The sequence below is a fragment of the Vicia villosa genome, linkage group LG5 (genome assembly GCF_029867415.1).
Source record: "Vicia villosa cultivar HV-30 ecotype Madison, WI linkage group LG5, Vvil1.0, whole genome shotgun sequence".
NCBI lineage: Eukaryota > Viridiplantae > Streptophyta > Magnoliopsida > Fabales > Fabaceae > Vicia > Vicia villosa.
The window spans coordinates 151,932,375-151,953,740 of NC_081184.1; the positions used below are offsets into that span (position 1 = coordinate 151,932,375).

The window sequence follows — 21,366 nt, forward strand, 5'->3', positions numbered from 1 at the left end:
AGTTAATCCAAACTAATCCGAACCAAATACGATTTTTTTGCAATTTCAATTTAGTTTGATTTGGTTTGCGGTTTTTTATTTGGTTGGTTTGGTTATGAACCCGTTGCCTTTGATTATTAATTATTGCTTAGGCAACATTTTAAAAAGTAGCATTGCCCTATGCAACGACGTCGTTTATTAACCTTCCTAAAAATCTGCATTATTCAAAATCTTAATTTATCATTAACTTTTCGTTCATTGCTAATTTAATCTGCTTAGACTACTTTCCTTAAAAAGCACTGCCCTATGCAACGACGTCGTTTACTCGCGGGCATGGCATTGTAAGCAGTAACCGACGTCGTTGCGGCCGTTGTATTGGGTATCCGTCGATCGCCATACCGGAGAATCGAAACCAGAAGAATCAGAACTGAAAGCTAAACACAAAGCCTTCGAATGGCTCCCCCCAAGTCTAGAGGAGCCACTCGGAGCAGCAACGCAAGGATTCTTCTCTTTTCCTTTCTCCTCGCTCTCCAATACGGTGCTCAACCTTTGATTTCCAAACGCTTCATCAGGTTTTTCTTTCACCTTCTCAAATTCAACTTTATGTTCTAAGAGTGAGATTTTGTTCGTCTTTTTTTTGGTTTGGCATAGTAAATAATCACTGTTTGGATCATTATGTGAAATATGCACTATGCAGTTTTATTTGTAAGATTGGCTGTGACTAGGTGTAGTAGGATTGTTACAAGATTAACATAATTCAAATGACTAAGCTAAATATCTAAACATATTAAAGTTAGCTCTTGCTCTGATAACGCTATGTAGAATTCCGATTGACACAAAGGAAAAAGAATAGAAGGAATTTAGTTGATCAATTATAAAGAAAAGAATATATCCTATGGAGGTGTTTTGAAGTTGATCAAATGAAAAAAAAGAATAAATATCTTTATACAGTGTTTTGTAAGAGGCAATGAAACACGGACACGATACGGGTATTAGATGCATATTCGATATGGATATACGTCAGTAATTGAAAATTTTAGAATACGATACGTTTAAGATATGTATATAAAAAATTAAAATTAAACATTAGTTAGATCGTTCTCTAACAGAAACCAAATGAGAAAAGTAATTAGAGAAAAAGTTTGATTCTTGTAATAGAAAAATGAAAGTGATGAGGTAATTAAAGTTGAGAAAAGAAGAATTAAGGATGAGGAAGATTGATTCATGTTCTAGAAATATGAATACTCATGAGATTAACTAGCTGTATCCGCAGCATATCGGAGTATTGAGACATATCGGAATTTTTTATTTTTTAAATAAAAAAATAGGATACTCCTTCAATAAGTATCAGCGGGGTATCCGAGTGTATCAACGTATTGGTATGTATCAGATACGATACAGCATATATTTTAGAGTATCCATGTTTTGTTGGTTAGAGGGGAAAGGAGGGAAGTGGAAGAGAAATGAGGGATTCTATCTTCAATTTTATTGATGTTTCTGTTAAACATGTGGATGGCCTTACTGTTGAGTAGAGCATGGTTTTATCCTGAATTAGGATCCTAGAAATTCAGCATTTATTCACACTTTTTTTGCTGGTAGCAATTAATCGGCTAAGAAGTTGGAATTTTCGGTCAAGATGAGTTTAAATGAGAAGGCAACAACCACTTGTATACCCTTGTCTATGGTTTTAGTTTCTGACTATGTCCAAAACTACTTTATGATTTTCATTGCCATTATTGTGATATTAGTTTGCACAAACCTAGCATAGCCCTTGCATTTTTTTCTTCTTCTTATATATGAGGCCTGGAATTAATTTTTATAAGCTTATATTTGATCGTTTTGCTATCAACTCTTGTTTAGATTTGGATACATTTCTTTTTCTTTATATAGGATTGTGGTTTTAGCAAGTGTGTGCCTTCATTTTTCCAAAGCATGGGTACTAGTACAAAAAATTCTGAAAAACAACGACTCATCGTTTTTACGAAACTTTCAGAATTAACAAAAGCATAAATCATAACATAAGCACTTTGCTTTTAAAATTTAATCAGTGATGCCTAGTTTTTCCTAGATGAACTTCAAACATCAAAATGAAAAGAGATACCGATGATTCGAAAATCACCAAATGTCATTGTAGATTTCTTATCTTATATCTTATTCACACTTCATCCTGCCTGTATCAGCACCAAATTTATATGGTATGATACTGGCTTACATATCTGGTTATGTGTTCAAACATGGCTATGAATTTGTCACTAGTATAGTAATCAACTAGTCATCATAACTTGTCTGTGATGTCACTTTTAACTTAGGTTAAAAAATACATTTCTCCATGTGATTGATGGATTTAATATCATTAGTCATTCATCTCCTTATGCATGATCCTTGAATTAACATTGCTATTGTGAATGACCATGTGAAGAATGCCTTAATAACTTACTTTTCCCTCTTCCAACAGCCGTGAAGTTATTGTGACTTCATCCGTTTTGGCATGCGAGGCTGCAAAGGTAACTCTTGAAATGTACCGAATGGATTTGGCATGTTTTTTCAGAAAGCATGTACTGTACATGGTTTTTTATTATTATTGGGAAAATTTATGTGTATTTTTAATCTGCTTTTTAGGTTATATTTGCATTGTACTTCATGACAAAAGAAGGTAGTCTGGGAAGAATGTATAAAGAATGGACTTTGGTCGGTGCATTGACTGCATCAGCACTTCCTGCAGCTATATATGCACTGCAAAATAGTTTGTTGCAGATTTCTTACAAGAATCTTGATTCACTCACATTCTCAATTCTGAATCAGACAAAAATATTTTTCACTGCATTATTTACATATTTCATGTTGAGGTATGCTCCTGCTATAACAAATGTTAATATCTTTGCTATTTTTGTAAAGTCCCATTTGTTCAAATATATCTAAGTGGAGATGTTAAACTGTTATCCATGTGTTAAGTTAATGGTTTCATTCATTAGCCATTGTTTCAGCATAAAAAATTGAAGTTAATCTATTCTGTAGAGCAGGAGTTGTTCCTGGTTCTTGTGATTTTGGCCAGTCATGGTGTAACTTTTGTGCAAGCTGTTTTCTTTGAGGCCAGTCACTTTCTTGAACTCTGTGTCAAATTGAGGTCAGAAATGTGAAGTTAGGTGTTTTCCAGCATCTTCAACCATGTTTTGTAGGGTTTGGCGTACTTCACTTGCTGTTTTTTTCGGCATTCTAGATGATGTTGATTTCTTGTTCAGTAATTTGCATGGATCTGTAGCACTTTCTTAGGATGATGTTAGGAACCTGGTATCTTATGACCCTTTTCTGGGAAAATCTTCTTAATTACAATATTGCAGATCTTTGAAGGTCTGCAACCTCCCTAGCCTCAACATCCTTATTTTCTCTCATATGACAAGAAATCCTCGTTCGAATCCCTTCCTCTTACTTGGATACATTACTGTCTAATCCTCTATCTATCCCAACCTAACTATTTCCAACCAGCTAATGAGCTGAGTAACAACGTCTTGGGCGGTGTTACCTAACAGGTTTTTCCTGGGAGATTCTTCTAAGTGGTTTCTCTTATCTTCTTCTCTTGATTGGTATCTGTATTTCTTCCATGTGCTTTTTTTGGCCTCTGGGTCATTCAGCATTGCTTCTCTTCACTTGGTTGCACTTGGATGGTTCAAGTTGTTTTCTCTTCTTGATGACAGCTTCCTATTAAAACTGGATATGTTGTTTTATGCCAGGTCCGTAACTCCGCTATTTGAAACAAGTTAAAGCTTAGTGTTGGTATAAGGTTATTAACGGGAGGCAGAGTGTTAAAAAATTAGGGTTAAGTTTATTTGTCTTGCTGTTTTGGAAGGCTTGGACTTATACTTGTAGTACTAGTACTTTACCTGATTATTAAATAAAATTGGAATATGAGGTTAGGGGTTAGCAACTTATTACATCTACCATTCATATTCAGACTGTTATAAATCTAGCAATAAACCTGAATTCTAATACTTAATACAGGCAAAAACAAACAATTCAACAAATTGGAGCCTTGTTCTTGTTATTAGCCGCAGCAGTTTTACTAAGTGTTGGTGAAGGCTCTAACAAAAATTCTACTAGTGCTAATGCTGATCAAGCTTTATTCTATGGGATAATTCCTGTATTAATTGCTTCAGTGCTCTCTGGACTAGCTTCTTCCCTGTGCCAATGGGCTTCTCAGGTTACCAGAACTTTCAATTTTCAGTTCAAACCTAAGTTTTCTGAATTGATTAATATTTTTATTCATCCAATTGATTTCTTCTGTCACAGGTTAAGAAACACTCATCATACCTAATGACTGTAGAAATGTCTATTGTTGGAAGTATATGCTTGCTTACCAGTACCTTGAAATCTCCAGATGGGGAAGCTATGAGACGTCATGGATTTTTTCATGGTTGGACTGCTCTAACTTGGGTAATGTTCTTACCGATATTTTTCTTTTGGGATAAAATTCCTTGGAGCCAGTTAGATTGTTGTTTTGTCCCTGCCTGTAAAAGCTAATACAACCATCACATCAGTCTTGAAAATTAAAATCACACCCTCTATCCTAATCACATGCATGTACATGTAAATTTGGACCAATAGGTTTTCAGGATCAAATCAATATCAATTTTTTTGGAGAGGAGGGTTTAATAGTTTCTGTTGATTACCCTAACTGCATATCAACTTTCACTAACATGACTAAAATGCCTTGCATCTGTGGTTCTGGAATTTTTATTTTTTGCATCGAGTTAAATCACATACATTTGTGTTTCTAGCTGATGAAAGTGTTATCAACTTGTTAATTGTATTGATTAGTGTGTTAAAAAAAATTCAAAATCTACAATACGGACTATTTAGTGCCTTGTCACGGGCATTGTTATCCTCACGTAGTAACTGTCTTTAATATATATTGATCTACATCAACTTGAACAGTTGCATATTGTTTTTAATTCATTTCAGATCCCAGTAATTTTGAATGCCCTTGGTGGAATTCTTGTTGGTTTAGTTACAAGCCATGCTGGTGGTGTTCGAAAGGTAAGGTTTACTTTGTGAGCTCAATTAGTTTTGGGATGTACTATCCACAGATGACGGATGAAAACTGTCATCAGATGGTAGCTGGTCCTTGTTAGTTAATACTGTTTTCACATCCTATATCATGTGGTTGATTGTAGGAAACAGCTTCTCTGCATTTGATTTTGTTTTTTTAATAACAAATGTTAGTATTTTAGTTTTATATTGTGGGTGGGGATAGAACCATCAACTTCACGTCGCTCACTCCAACCACCAAGCCAACCCTATATCTCTGTATTATTTCATGATATGATTTAGTTTTCTCTTAGCTTTAGTGGCTTTAATCAACATTCTATCTAATATATATTATTTTTGGAGAGGGATTATTATTTCACTTTACTGGTGGAGCTATAGAGGCAGTAATTGCACATCTTTTTTGGTACTTGCTTGAGTTATTGATAATTTGATACTGGACCATATGAAATAGAAGAACTTTGCAGTTACTGAACATGATGACAATTCTATGACTTCGAAACTCATTTTACCAGGACTCTGGGAAAAAGATATCCTTCATATTTTCTGATTTGTGCAAATTTACTTAAGTGGTTTTCCTTCACTGTTGTCGCAGGGATTTGTCATTGTCTCAGCTTTACTCGTAACAGCATTACTACAATTCATTTTTGAAGGAAAACCGCCGTCATTATATTGTGTCGTGGCTCTTCCACTCGTGGTCTGTAGCATTTCAATATATCAGAAATACCCCTACCAGGTTAAGAAGAAGGAATCATAAAACTTGACTTCCAGAGTAAGGAGAAGTTACTTCATTAGTTCCCCAATGAAGCTCCTTTGTTTTATATACACAATATATAAGTATATTGTAAATGATAGAAGGCAAGAATTGTTTTCAATGTCTGCTCGATCTCAATAGAATGAGGATGTTATATATACTTTTATTTTTCTATTCTCTTTTTCATTCTGAATCGTTTGAAGAGCCATTTATTTTGGTCTTTTCTTCAATGTGTGATAGAGGTCCGAAAGGGGTTCATTTTGAAAGTTATGTTGCAGAAGACATATATTATATATATACTGTTGTTGAAAGTGATTTACTTTAAAAGAATTATTGTAATCCTTTTTCTTCAATGAACTTAAACATTATAGGTTTGAATATTCGAATAACTGAATATCGTCTATTAGGAAAGAAAAGATAAATTTTAGAAGATTGTTCAATACCCTCTGACCTACTCACACTCTAGCGAAAATTTAAAAATATCCTTAAAATCTGGATTTTAAAATTAAGACGCATTTAATATGAATCAAGCTCTATTTGAAACACGAAAAAACAAGAGTTAAAAACAATTTAGACTTTGAAGCATATAAGTCATAGAGATTGAATTCCTTACGTGTCTCAACATACAACACATATGCCCAATTTTTGAACCTGAGTTTAATGTTTGGATTTTCTATAGAGATTGGAATCCAGACCTTCTATTCGCGCCTTTACTTCTCCCTTTCCTTTTTTATTTATGCAAATAGAGCAAAACCAAAGTCATCGAGAGCAAATTAGAGTATACTATAGTTCTATCTCTTTTCAAACATTCTCAGAACTTCTACTCCATTGCATTGAAGCTTAGCACATCTTTAAAGTTCTACTCCACTACACTGTTGTCAATCTAAGATCAAATAGAGCAAACATTTGGTAAGTGACTCATTCTCTTTTCTTTTTTTGATTTGACATGCATGCACATTATCTAAATAGTTTATAGGTATGATACATTAAACTTAAATCCAATTGATATGTCATTTTTCTTTGTCCTAAACCGATTTGCTTTGAAATTTTGAACATTGGAGCTTAGGATCCGTACATGCATTGTTTTTGCATCGTATTTTTCTAGTTCTATAGTCCAAAATTTAAAATCCGAACCCTTAGTCCATAACAAAATCTAGAGTTATCTGTAATCTTTTTTTTTTGTTTAGTTTGGCAATGCTTTCTTTGGTTATGACATGATTTTTCTTGTTTGATTATAGGAAAAATTGCAGATAACCAAGAAAGAATTAAACATGATATAGTGACCCAATATGCCTCCGTTCGTAGAGAGAAAGCTATACACTCGCGACGAACAATAAGAAAAACTTCATTCGATGTTGAAGCACCAACTTCCTGAGTTCACATGTCCCTGAATTGTCTTCCTAGATTCACGTGTCGTATGTTTTCCTATATGTCCTTGCTATTGCAAATGCTTTCGTGCCTGATGGTTTTCTGGGAGGCACATTAGACCTTTCACTGCTACTTTTGTATCTAGACCATGCATGTGTGGGAGAGAGAGAGAGAGAGAGATAACATAAATCTTCAATTACTCTTTTAAACATTTGTTAAAATGTGTCAACCACGGTAAGAAGGTTGCAAGGTTGGCGCAACCTGATGAACTGGAGTTTCAAGATTATTATAGCTTTTTCGACAACAGAATTTATGCAGGACTGAATATGATTATATTAACCATGGATTCTTGCGCTTTAGTATCATTCATTCCGCGCTCAGCATGATTCTCGTAGCTTTAGTTTCATTCATTCCGCGCTCAACAAGAATTCTTGCATACCGACTATGTATACCCCATGCGTACTTAATTTTTTTAGAGTGGCGAACCGCATACCCAAATTCGTACCACGAATCGAAGCGAATTGCGAACCTCGTGACTATGTGTTGAACTATATTCAGGACAATGTTGGTTGGGTTCTTTGCCTTCCAACCTTCTCAACAATTTAGGTAACTACACAACCATTCATATAAATGTTGGAAATAAGATAAGATATACAATTTGCATTCTTCTAAACTTATGGAAGAATTTAGCTTAACATCATGTAATAAGGAAAACTCATTTTTCCTCCATAGGTTTGTTCTGGCCTAATTAAATACATAACATAGTGTTGTATCTAGGGGTGGCAAAATGAATGGATTTGATGGATATGGATTGGATGGTTAATGGATGAACCAAATCAATCCATTAATACATTATCAATCCATTAAACTCTCTTAATAAAAATCCAATCCATCCATTAAAGAATAAAATCCATCCATTAACATATTTCTAATAGATGGATATCCATCCATCCATAAAATAATTAAAAAATTCTTAATATTTTTTTAAATTTTAAAAAAATATAATTTAAATATTCTAAAATATTTTTTTCGTTGTTTCGAAAAAAACTAATTTTTTGTTTTTCTGAAAAACAATCGATTTTTTGTTCTTTCGAAAAAACTTGAATTTTTTGTTTTTCTGAAAAAAATCGATTTTTCATTTTTTCGAAAAAACTCGATTGTTCGTTTTTCTGGAAAAAAACTCGACTTTTTATTTTTTCGAAAAAAACTCGATTTTTTGTTTTTCCCAAAAAAACTCGACTTTTCGATTGTCTGAAAAAAACTCGATTTTTTTGTTTTTCCGAAAGACTCGACTTTTTTATTGTCTGAAAAAAAACTCGACTTTTTGTTTTCCAAAAAACTCGATTTTTTTTGTTTTTCCGAAAAAACTCGACTTTTTGTTTTCAGAAAAAAACTCGACTTTTCGTTTTCCAGAAAAAAAACTCACTTTTCTGTTTTTCCGAAAAAACTCGATTTTTTGTTTTTCCCAAAAAAACTCGACTTTTCGATTTTCTAAAAAAAACTCGGTTTTTTTGTTTTTTCGAAAAAACTCGACTTTTCATTTTCCCGAAAAAACTCGGCTTTTCGGTTTTCCCGAAAAAAAACTCGATTTTTCGTTTTTCCGAAAAAACTTGATTTTTTTCGTTTTACCGAAAAACTCGATTTTTTCGTTTTTCCGAAATAAAATTCGACTTTTCATTTTTTAAAAAAAAACTCGATTTTTTTATTTTTCGAAAAAATCTCGATTTTTTGTTTTTTCGAAAAAACTTGATTTTTTGTTTTTTCGAAAAAAACTCAATATTTCAATTTTATGAAAAAACCCGATTTTTTGTATTTTCAAATTTTATTATTTTAAAAAATAATAATTTAAAGTATAAAATAAAAATAATTCGTTGGATTATCAAAATGTGTTGGATGGATTGGATCTATCCGTGTATATAAATGGATGAATTTAATCCATCCATTAACTTATTTTGTATGTGGTGAATGGATTGGATGAATTTTTTAGTGGATGGATCAGATGGATTTTAACTTAATGGATCCAATTGTCACCCTAGTTGTATCAACTTGGCCAACAACTTTTGTCATTGCCAAATAATAAAAAACCTCATTCTGTGTCAAATGTTATTAATTGATGTGTGGCAGCCAGTGCATAAAAAGGTGCTAAGTCTAATTTTGCAGTAAAAGATCATAAAGTTGTCTCTGCATCATCTATTGTCAATCCATTAGAGCCAATTTAATTCCACGAGTATCTCTTACTGAAGTTCAATGCATAAAACAATTCTAATAAAGTTCAAATTGGAATTAATTTAACAAAAGCAGTATACAAATAACAATTGCATATTGTGAAACTAAACAACGACATAAAATAATCATCATAGTCTCCTTAACTATATAAATATAACACTAACAGAATCCACCAAGCTCACTAGACAAGGCTAGAGCTTTCTGTATGGAAGGAATGGTAGTAGTTTGGTATTAACTATTAACTGAGCAACGCCTTTACAAATCTGGATAGAGAAGATTATGATGAGTTGAATAGGACAAGCCATAGTCTAAATGGAGCAATTTTGCTCGGGTCTGATGTAAAACTAAAGAACACAAGGAAGATGCATATGTCACTTAAATGGCACAAGCCAAAAGCCAAAAGCTCGGGTCTGGATGTTTTTTAAAATTTTAATTAATTAATTAATTAATTTACAAAAGTAGTAATTAAAATAATTAACTATAATTTATTCTATAATTAATAAATATCCTAATTACCTTTGTCATTTAATTAAAAATAATTATTTATCCTAATCATGCATGTCACATATGTAAAAGTGGAGGGAATTATTAGAGGGTAATTTAGTATTTATTATTCTAGTGATAACTTAGTTGTTAAGTTTATTCTACTAGAGCCTACGTGACACTTTTGTTTGTATATAAATAGACTAGTAGTAGTTGTCATAAATATATCAATCATTATTTCTTTCTTTGGTAATGAATAGCAGCCACCATTTACTTTCTCTATTTATTCCTCTTTGATTTATCTATTTATTCCTCTTTGATTTCATCACCTTGTACACTAACAATTGGCATCTAGAGCTCCGGTTCTGATCCAGAACCACCGGGAAATACACGGGAAACACGAGTGAAACGTGAGCTGTGTGTGTTTGATTTTGATTATGGGTTCTTGTTGAATCTTTGAACAAAATCTGAACAGAATCACATTTTATGATTCTGTGGTTTTTTTTGGGAAACACTGTGTGAGTGAAAATCTGAGTGTACTGTACAAGGTTTAAGATGAGTGGGGGAAGCAATTTGAATACCAAACTTCCAGTGTTTGATGGAAAAAACTGGAATCGTTGGATGATTCAGATGCGTGTATTATTTGGTGCTCAAGATGTTCTAGATCTTGTCACTGAAGGATACGTTCAGGTTGCAGCAGATGCAACAGAAAGAGGCGCAGAGAGCTACAAGGAAGAGGGATCATAAAGCATTGTTCTACATCCATCAGTGTATGGATGCGAATGTGTGTGAGAAGATTGCTGATTCGACGACGTCGAAGGAGGCGTGGGATATACTGGTCAGATGTTACGGTGGTGACGCATCAGTAAAAAAGGTGAAGCTTCAGTCTCTCAGAAAGCAGTATGAAAATCTCAACATGAAGAATAATAAGAAGGTTTCTGAGATGAAAGCTTGTGGAGAAACACTTTTCGAACAAGTAATCATTGAGAAGATTTCGAGGTCGCTTACCCCTCAATTTGATTACATTGTGGTATCCATTGAACATTCTAAAGATCTGAAAACCATGAGAATAGAAGAGTTGCAAAACAATTTAGAAGTACAAGAGTTGCGTCTGACTGAGAGAACTTTTGAGAGGGAAGTTGAGCAAGCTCAAAAAGCTTCTTTTGTCAAGAAGGACCAGAAGCAGAATGGACGTGGTGATAGATTCTCGAAGTAAAAAATCTTAACTTCTGATGAGAAGAAATATCTGAAGGGAAATGAGAAGTACGACAAGAAGAATGTTCAATGTTACTGTTGTAAACAGTTTGACCACTTTGTTAGAGATTGTAGGTAAAACAAGGGAAGGAAATCAGAAGAAGCAAATTTAGCCAGAGGAGATTCTGATGATGAACCTGTTCTACTGATGGCTTCTGAGTTAAAATGACTTGACTGGAAACAAACAATGGCTGGTAGATTTTGACTCCAGAAGGAGAACAAGAATCAAATGTGCTGATGATAAGCACCTTAATGCAGAAGGTATGTAAAATGTCAAAGTCAGAGTGAAAAATGGGAATAATCTTCTAATCAAAGACGTTTGGTATGTTCCTGGCATTAAGAGCAATCTGATGAGTGTGGGTCAGCTCATTGAGAAAGGTTTCTCATCAATTATTATGAAGGATAATCTTCTGACGTTGTATGATTCTAATCAGCAGTTGGTTATGAAGTCTTAACAGGGAAGCAACAGAACATTCAAAGTGAATGTAGAAACAGCTGAAGCAAAGTGTCTTAGTGCAGAAGGCACTGAAGGTGGTAGTAAGCTGTGGCACAAGAGGATGGGGCATTTGAACTATAGAAGCCTAGGGCATATGAGTTCTAAGAAGCTTGTATATGGTATTTCGAAGATTGTGAAGCCTGAGAAGTCATGTGCGATATGCATGAAAGTCAAGCAACCCATATTACCATTCACATCAAAAGTTGTTCCAAGTACAAAGCATGCTTTGGGAGTAGTACATTCTGATGTATGTGGACCATTTCCAGTACCTTCACTGGGAGGAAACAAATATTTTGTATCTTTTGTGGATGAATTCACAAGGATGACATGGGTAACACTCATCAAGTTCAAGCATGAAGTGTTTACTGAGTTCCAGAAGTTCAAGGTGAAGGCTGAGAAGCATAGTGGTCAGAAGCTGAAAATTCTCTGAACGAATGGTGGAGGAGAGTATAACTCTACAGAATTCCAGAAGTTCTGTGAGGATAATGGAATAGAACATGAGGTTACTGCTCCATATATTCCTCAGCACAATGGTCTTGCTAAAAGAAGAAACAAAACTTTGCTTGATATGTCCAGAAGTATGCTGAAAGAGAAGAAGCTACCTCACACTCTGTGGGGAGAAGTTGCTGCTACAACAGCATATGTTCTGAACAGGTGTCCCACTAAGAAGTTGAAAGAAATTGTTCCTTTAGAGAAATGGACTGGAGATAAGCAAAGTGTTAGTCATCTGAAAGTGTTTGCTTCTGTATATTACAAACATGTTCTAGAAGCTAGGAGACAAAAGTTGGATGATAGAAGAAAAGTAATGTTACTGGTGGGGTATCACAGTACAGGTGCTTACAAGCTCTATTGTCCAAAAACTAATAAAGTTGAAGTCAGCAGAGACGTTATTGTGAAAGAATCAAAAGTTTGGGATTGGAGTAAATCTCAATCAAACTCTAGTGTAGTGCCAACACTAGAAGTAACTTCTGAAAATGAGTTAGAACAAAGAAGTTCTGGAGACGAATCAGAATCAGAATCAGAAGATGAATCAAGTTCTGAAAACTTTGAAGATGAGTCAGAACCTGAGGAAGATTCTGACAGTGAATCTGATTCTAATCCAGATTCTGACGATGATCCAGAATCTGATAGTGATCATACTTCTGGAAGGGAAAACTATGAAGACATAGGGTCTGGAGGATAAGCTTCTCGAAGTAGTTTTGAAGGTGGTATTTCTGAAGGTAATGATTCTGGATGAGGTCTAGAAGATAACACTGTTCGAGGTTCTTTAGAAGTTTCAGAACAAGTTCAGAGGCCACAGAGAATCAGATAAATACCAAGAAGGTTTGCAGATTTCAACATGCTGCAAGATACTGAAGTATATTCTAAGGGAGAAATCGTTCAGTGTTCTATGTTGGTTGATTCTGAATCAGTGGGTATTGAAGAAGCTCTCAAGAAGAAAGTCTGGTTGAATGCCATGAAAGAAGAACTTGAGGCTATAGAAAGAAACAAGACTTAGAAGTTGATTAAACTTCCGAAGGAGAAGAAAGCCATCAGCGTTAAATGGGTTTTCAAGGTGAAATTGAAGCCAGATGGATCTATTGGAAAATACAAAGCAAGGCTAGTGGCTAGAGGTTTTCTTCAGAAACTTGGGCTAGATTACTTTGAAGTGTTTGCACCTGTAGCTAGACATGAAACAATCAAATTAGTGATTGCTCTTGCTGCAAACAGAAGTTGTCCCTTGATGCGTCTGAATGTAAAGTCTGCATTTCTGAATGGTTTATTACAAGAAAAGGTATACGTCTCACAGCCTCCTAGATTTGTGAAAAAGAATCAGGAATGGATGGTATACAAGTTGCATAAAGCCTTGTATGGATTGAAACAAGCGCCCAGAGCTTGGAATTTGAAGATTGATTCATTTTTTAAGAAGCAGAAGTTTCAGAAATATGAAATTGAATATGGCGTTTATGTGCAACATTCTGGAGGCAATATGATTCTGGTGTGTCTCTATGTTGATTACATATTGTTAACAGGAAGTTGTCTAGAAGATATAGTCAAGTCCAAGGAAGTTCTGATGAATGAGTTTGAGATAACAGATCTGGGAAATATGGTATATTTTCTAGGGATGGAGATTTTGTACTCCGAGAAGGGTATCATTTTGCATCAGTTGAAGTATGAACTTGAACTTCTGAAGAGACTTAAGCTGCAGAACTTTAAGGTTGCTGCTACACCATCAGAAACTAATCATAAACTGGATTCTGATTCTGAAGGTGATTATGTGGATGCTACAACCTTCAAACAGCTGATTGGTTCTCTAAGGTATTTGTGTAATACTAGACCTGATATTTGTTATGCAGTTGGAATGGTCAGCAGATTCATGAGTAAACCAAAGTGGTCCCATTACTAAGCTGCTGTCAGGATTATGAGGTATATTAAGGGAACGCTGAAGTATGGAGTGTTATTTCCTTCTGGAAGAAAGGCAGAATCAGAGTTGATGAGCTACTCTGACTTTGATCGGTGTGGAGATAGAGTTGATAGAAGAAGTACTTTTGGATACTTGTTTAAGTTTCTAGGAGGTCATCTTTCTTGGAGTTCCAAGAAGCAATCTATTGTTGCTTTGTCAACATGTGAAGCTGAGTACATTGCAGGCGCTGTAGCTGCATGTCAAGATGTTTGGATTCTGAACCTATTGGAAGATCTGAAGGTTAAGATAGATAAACCTCTGAAGCTGATGATTGATAACAAGTCTGCAATCAATCTTGCCAAGAACCCTATATTGCATGGGAGAAGCAAGCATATTGAGACAAAATATCATTTTCTCAGAAGTCAAGTACAGAATGGAGTATTAGAAGTTGTGCACTGTAGCACCAAGAAGCAACTAGCAGATGTTCTGACTAAAGCAATCAAGACAGATCAATTTCTTCGCCTAAGGAATGAAATTGGTGTAGTTAGTTTTTAGAAATTCTAAATTAAGGGATGGTATTAGAGGATAATTTAGTATTTATTATTCTAGTGATAACTTAGTTGTTAAGTTTATTCTATCAGGGCCTGTGTGACACTTTTGTTTGTATATAAATAGACTAGTGGTAGTTGTCATAAATGTATCAATCATTATTTCTTTCTTCCTTAATGAATAGTAGCTATCATTTACTTTCTCTCTTTATTCCTCTTTGATTTTATCACCTTGTACACAAACAGGAATCACAAAAATTCAAAGACTATCAAAATTAAGAAACTTGATCTTAAATTTTTTTAGGGAAGCAGTTTTTTAAAACGCCTAAAAGGTGGGCGGATGCTTTAGCCAAGAATGATATTACTCTTCAGGAATATTTATATTTTTTCAAAGTAAGATGTGCGAATGTTTTAGCCAAGATTGATATTACTCTTCAGGAAGATTTCTATTTCATCAATGTTTGTCCTCACTTTGTAAGTGCTTTCTTTGAAAGTGACTTATTGGGAATCTCTTTCTCCCGGATAGTACCGGTGTAATCTTTCTCTTGGACTTTTGTCGTTATGACACATGTTGTTATGATCCAAAAATAAAATAGGAGAATTGATTTTATGAGTTGGACGAAATAGGGGGACCAAAATTATAATCTAGTAAAAAAAAATAAACACCTAAAAGATCCAAAATGCATTTAAATACGAGTAATGCTAACTTGTGTCCCAAAGACACAGGTTAAGAGATAAATAAAGTAAAATTTTCTTGAAAATTATATATTAAATTTAATACAAATTTATAATTAATAATTTTATTATTATTTTTAATATAAAATTTCTACTTGTGGATTTAGGGACACAAGTTAGCATTAACATTGCATTGAAAATGTATTGTAAATTGAAATGTTGACTTTTATAAAGAGTACTTTCTTTATTTAGTATGTTTAAAGAGTGTTTTGAGGGCACTCGTTAATAAGATCCTTTAAATATACTTCCTCCGGCCTAATTATAAGCAAATATTCTCTTTTTAAGTTCATTGAATAATCAATGTATCTGGTCTACATAAAAGACCAGATACATTCATTATTTCATTATTTAATGAATTAAAAAAAGAATATTTACTAATGACCAGAGAAAATATATATTAAGCCACAAAATTATTAGTAATTCTGCCCGAGCTAACAAAATCTAATAGATGGTAAACATACAAACAAATTCGAATCCTAATTGCCAGGTATTCACCACAAATTGCCGCCATAACAATTTCAACCACTGCATGATCTAGATCCCAATTCCCACTGTACACCAACGCCATAATTCTAGGCTTTTTCTTTTATACATCGACAGGTACTGTTTCTCTTTTCTTCTGTTTTAGTTTTTTTTTTTTTATTCCGCGACAGTACTGTTTAGGGATCTTCATACGTTTTCAGACTGATTTCAATACATGTATATCCCTTTCATTTGCGATTTGATGAAATTTGTATTCAAAAGGGGAACTTAACCCTAACTTAGTACCTTTAATGCAGTCCCTAAAAGTAAAAGTATGGTTCACTGTTTCCACCAGACCTAGGTCATGTTAAAGAGCATGAAATGCCCTTTCCCACCCTAACCCTAGTTCTTACTGAAATGAAATTATAATTCACTATCTTTCATTTTGATTTTTTTTTATGTTATTTAGTTTAATTAAACGAGTTGGTTGTATTGAAGTTTTTATTGTCAATAAACTGATGCAGGAATTTTGTTATTTCTGAATAAGTGTATTGCTTCCTTGCATGAAGACAAGGCCACCATCTGAATGATAGTTTGCTTGTGAGAAGAAAGAGAACAGATTTACAAATTTTTATGTGAGATATGGCAAATAGCAAATATGAGTATGTCAAGGGTTTTGAACTTGAGGATGAGGTGATGTTTCCGAGTTTCATCCTTGTTTCGATCAATGCTTGTAAACTTCCCAAGCCTTATGATGTAAATTTCTTGAATTTGATGAACTCTTGTGCTGTTGCGGTGCTCGAAGAGTTTGCAGATGTAGTCCTTGCATATGGGTTTAGTGATGAGTATACCTTTGTTTTCAAGAAAAGCACCAAGTTCTATGAAAGGCGAGCTAGCAAAGTATTATCCATTATTTCTTCGTTTTTCTCATCTGTCTTTGTGAGAAAATGGCGTGAATTCTTTCCGCAGAAGGAACTACATTCTCCTCCTTCCTTCCATGGGCAAGTTGTACCTTGTGCATCCATAGATGCCCTTCAAGCTTATCTTTTGTGGAGGCAAAATATATGTCATTTGAAAAATCAGTATGATCAATGCTTTTGGCGACTTGTTGAGCGTGGGATGAATGAGAAGGAAGCACAAGAGTTCATGGATGGAGCCAAGAAACGTGACTTAAATGATATTTTATTTGACGAGTTCAATGTCAATTACAATACACTGGATCCAATATTTCGACAAGGTTCCTGTATTTTAAAGACAATGGTAGGGGCTGTGGTGAAGTACACAGAAACAGGTGCTCCAGTTAAAAGACAAAGGAGAGAGATAATCACAGTGCATTCCAAGAAAATAGCAAGCCCACGATTTTGGAATGAGCATTCTATTCTTTTGAAGGAGCTTGGTGTTTTTGTAGAGGAGATTAACAATGTGAAACCAGAGTATGTGAGGTCCTTTGAATTTGATAGCAAGTTGATGCCATCTACATGGGTTGTAGTTCGGATAGATGGATGCCACTTCCACAGATTTTCCGAGATACATGAATTTGCGAAGCCAAATGATGATCGAGCTCTTAACTTGATGAATTCATGTGCAGTGGCTGTCTTAGAGGAATTTAGGCAGGATATAGTATTTGCTTATGGGGTTAGTGATGAGTACAGTTTCATTCTTAAGAACTCCACTGATCTTTATGGAAGGAGAGCTAGTAAAATCGTATCAGCCATTGTGTCTTTCTTCACATCCACTTACGTGATGAGATGGAAAGATTTCTTCCCTCAAAGTGAGTTAAACTACCCTCCTTCTTTTGATGCACGAGCAGTGTGCTATCCATCTGCTGAGATATTACTGGACTATCTTTCATGGAGGCAAGTGGATTGCCACATAAACAATCAATATAACACTTGTTTCTGGAAGCTTGTTGCATCTGGTAAAAGCAAAAAGGAAGCTCAACGTAGTTTAAAGGGTGCTCAACTGCAAAAAAAAATCGAGGAATTGTCTATCGACTACAATAAATTGCCAGTGATGTTCCGACTAGGATCCTCAGTTTTTTGGGATAGGCTAGACAATGTTCTCATCCATCAGGAGAATGGAGAGTCTTCTGAAAATTATGGAAAGGTCATTGTAAAACATATTGACATCATAGAATCAGCCTTTTGGCTAGAACACCCTGGTATCCTTTATGGAAAAGGTTGAGTCCGATAATTAAAATTTTATTGCTTTATTTTTGTGCTGCTAATTTTATTTTAGTTTAGTTTGGTTTAATATTCTTGAATAAATATTTGTATTTTCTTATTTAAGATAATGAAATTGGGAAGCACTACATAGATTTTGTTATTGTGAGTGCAAATATGCATGCAAGCTTTAGATCCTTTCCTTTAGTCTTTTTGCACCATTACAGCATATAACCTTGGCAAAGCAACCATACTCCAGGCCTGATCACAATCTGCTAGGGGTATTAGGACCAAAATATTTCCTTTTAAACGAAAAAAGGTTAAACCCGAAGAAGTTGTTCCGTCAATACCCCTGCCAGCAAAAAGGAAGGAAAGATCCCCTTCATCATTGGTGGTTAGTGCTCCCAAAGTTTCAACGCATACAGGCTTTACAGGAAAGAGAACAAAAACTGGTACAAGAAAGGCTGCTGCTTTACATGGATGCAGTTTTATCCCCGAAGGTTCCACCAGTGTTATCAAATAGCAGACCCATGGCTGCCATAGTGGATATACATGGATGTTTTCGCCTTTTCGGGCTCGCGGCAATGGTAAATATCGGCCGATATTGTGGGTTTTACTACCATATTCTGCTCTAACGGTGCTGCGAAGCCACCGGTATGGCGGGATTTTGGATCTCCGTCATGGACCGCCATCCGCCGTCGACAACACTGGGTTCCATAGAGAAAGAAGAAACAGATAATGAAAATATTCTGGCAAACTCAGCATCTGTTTCAATTTAGGACACTAGGACTTGCATTACATTTCAATTTGTGGTCGGGCTTTTACTTGAACAATTATGACACTTACTTGTGATTATGCGCGTGCATGGTTGTTATATTTTTGTAGGGTTCTTTCATAGTTGTGACTTCTAAGAAACATAGACCTAATGAAGATACAAACAACAATATGGACCTTACCGAAGGAAAGGCTGATCTCTGGGCGCAGGCAATAGAACAAAGTCCTCAAGGTCAAACTTACAAGGGACTCCTCTTGCCAAAGTAGAGTCTCCAGTTACTCCTCACGGTGGATTAGCGATGTCTGAAATTACCAAATCAGAGCCACCTACATCTGTTCGGAGTGAATTACACATGCCTAAAACTAAGAACAAGAGTAATGGTCATAAAACAAAGTTTGGAGATGTCAAGGATGGAAACACCTTGCCTTCAGGACCAGTGAAGCGAAAAAGGCTGTGTCCTGCTAATCAGAAGAGAACCGCAGCATCTGGGATGTCTGCCTCAGCACAACTCGTGTTAGATGCAACAGGGAGCAGGTGCAACAGGAAAAACAGTCCTATTTGGTTTACATTAGTTGCATAAGAAGACCAGTAAGTTACCACCTTTCTATATGCACCCTCTATTCTATTGATCTTATTAATCATAAGCTATTTTTCTTCTATGGATCCTAAAACATTCATTGATCTTGTTATTCAGGAATGGGGGAATTTCCTTGCAACATATCTCGGCTTGCTATTCAAGAATAAAGCAACTTTTTCAACTCATGTAGTCTTTATGTTTTTTGGGATTGAGTTAGGCCTAGTCTCAAGTTAAGAGAAACATGCAAAGTTACTCCTTACCAGAATTTTGCTTATAGAAGTTGGATAGTTATTTCCCCTTCCTCCTTGAACATATTATGTGTGTTTCCTTGCAATTCTGCTATCACAAGCAAATAAGCATCCTGTACAGATTGGGTCTCTATGATATACATTACCACAGTAATGGTGAAAAAGAACACTCCCTTTGATCTGGCAGCTATTGTAGTCAGTTACAAGTAATTAAAACTAAAATTTTGGAACAATTTGCTGAGAAGGTACACATGTTCGGAGAACATAAGTTTCTGTTTTTTTCTTTTTCTTATTTTGTCCACTCTCATATTTACTCAATGGATGTAAAGGATATTAATTCTTTTAACATACTTTTGGAGCTTTAACAGAAATGCCAGACATTTGTGGAAGCTGATTTTATGGTTATCATCATACTTGTTTACTCGTGGGATTATCTTGAAAAGTCTTTGAAGATTATGCTATCTTTGACATGTTTGAGATATTTACCTTAATCACAGGGATGGTACTGTGCCCATCTCGTTTATTCAAAAGTACCTCATGAAGAAACATAGTGTGACATGGTTTGGTGCTATTTTCTACAGGTGGAAATAATATGTTGGGGTCAACCCGTGCTCCCATCTTTGCAAATGCATAACTTAGTAGATCTGTGGTTCTGCACAGCTTCAACATCGAAAAGGGTGTTGATCTCTACATAAATGAATTTGTCTCTGTCCACCTTATTATTACTTACTTTAATTCCTTACCCACCTTGTGAAATGTAGTAAAATTAACATACCTCCTATGATAGAACCCAATTGAGGAGCGAAGGCCCAACTGTTCAGTTCATTGTCAGACCTATTAAGTTAATTTCTTCTCTCCCAATAATTTCTTCTAGTTTATCATTAACTCTCAGCTTTTGCAGGTTATGCCTATGATTCATTAACCTTCTTACAAGCGAAATGAGAGATTTTACTCAGATTGATCCCCAAACAAAACGGATCTCTTCTAAACCTGGGCTCACTAACCTAGTAAAGAGTTTGACCAATTAATTTCAAGAATCAAACAGAAATTTTCACATCATTATCTCAATAACCAAACAGATATTTCATAGGCTTATCTCTATAACCAAACAAAGAAATCAATTATACCAACAACGCTACTAATCAATTATGGGTATCTTTAATCGATTATAGGCATTACAAAAGTGATACTAATTGATTAACCCTAATGGGATAGTCCATTATACCATGTAAAAATGCTTCTAATTAATCTGAACACATCCCTAATCCATTTATTAAGCTTCTAAAATGTTTTCTGGTAATTTTATAACAAGAGAGGATTCAAAGAGTCACTCGAAAAAATACAACCGAACAAGCTTTCATACTTTCTCTCTTTCACAACTCTAAAGTTTCAAGTTCTTTACTAAATACACTGAACTCTTATTAATTAGAACTTTGAATCTTTTTAATAATGAGACTTAAGATCACTTCAAGTTGATCACATCAGAGGAGTTAGAAAGTTGTCGCCACCAACTTCACACTCTAGGATGTTGTCATCATGACTTCACTAAACACTGAATGTTGTCATTATCAAAACCATCACAGCTAATCAAACAACTGAATAGCCGCAAGCATATAGGCCCACAATTATGAGTATCCAAGCAAAAAGAAGGTGCTTCTTCTTCAAGGTGAAAACATGGAGTTTTTTTAGATATAGCTTCGTTCAAGAATTCAATAGTAAAATAAAATTCAGAAATAATTGAAAGAATTGCTACTTTGAAGAAGACTCGAGGATTTTGAAGAAGCTGGTTGAGATAATGAGTATCTCAAATTCAAGGCTTAGAGAACAAATGCAATTTTGAAGTGGATCTTGAAAATGAGGACTTATGGTAGCTTAG

The 21,366-nt window shown here is 34.8% G+C and overlaps 2 protein-coding genes across 3 annotated transcripts; both read left to right on the plus strand.

The window, feature by feature from the left end:
- The first annotated feature begins 238 nt into the window (after positions 1-238).
- On the plus strand, positions 239-5,947 carry LOC131603229 (UDP-N-acetylglucosamine transporter ROCK1-like). Its single transcript, XM_058875518.1, has 7 exons — positions 239-551; positions 2,435-2,483; positions 2,599-2,825; positions 3,976-4,174; positions 4,264-4,407; positions 4,936-5,010; positions 5,615-5,947. Exons 1-7 carry the CDS (start codon positions 433-435, stop codon positions 5,774-5,776), a joined length of 975 nt encoding a protein of 324 aa, XP_058731501.1. The 5' UTR covers positions 239-432; the 3' UTR covers positions 5,777-5,947.
- Positions 5,948-15,702: 9,755 nt separating this feature from the next.
- Positions 15,703-20,630, plus strand: LOC131603230 (tRNA(His) guanylyltransferase 2-like). Of its 2 annotated transcripts, none has more exons than XM_058875519.1 (4): positions 15,703-15,866; positions 16,253-17,907; positions 18,118-19,253; positions 19,360-20,630. In XM_058875519.1, exons 2-3 carry the CDS (start codon positions 16,371-16,373, stop codon positions 18,153-18,155), a joined length of 1,575 nt encoding a protein of 524 aa, XP_058731502.1. In that variant the 5' UTR covers positions 15,703-15,866; positions 16,253-16,370; the 3' UTR covers positions 18,156-19,253; positions 19,360-20,630. The 2 variants fall into 2 exon arrangements, with proteins under 2 accessions (XP_058731502.1, XP_058731504.1); XM_058875521.1 differs by having other exon boundaries at positions 18,776-19,253; positions 19,360-20,627.
- Positions 20,631-21,366: the final 736 nt, after the last annotated feature.

Excerpts from the sequence above, each read along its gene's own strand:
- LOC131603229 (XM_058875518.1), top strand. The coding sequence starts at position 433 with ATGGCTCCCCCCAAGTCTAGAGGAGCCACTCGGAGCAGCAACGCAAGG. Across the intron at positions 2,826-3,975 it reads TTTACATATTTCATGTTGAG|GCAAAAACAAACAATTCAAC; the intron begins GTATGCTCCTGC and ends TACTTAATACAG. Across the intron at positions 4,175-4,263 it reads TGTGCCAATGGGCTTCTCAG|GTTAAGAAACACTCATCATA; the intron begins GTTACCAGAACT and ends CTTCTGTCACAG.
- LOC131603230 (XM_058875519.1), top strand. The coding sequence starts at position 16,371 with ATGGCAAATAGCAAATATGAGTATGTCAAGGGTTTTGAACTTGAGGAT. Across the intron at positions 17,908-18,117 it reads TGGTATCCTTTATGGAAAAG|CATATAACCTTGGCAAAGCA; the intron begins GTTGAGTCCGAT and ends GCACCATTACAG.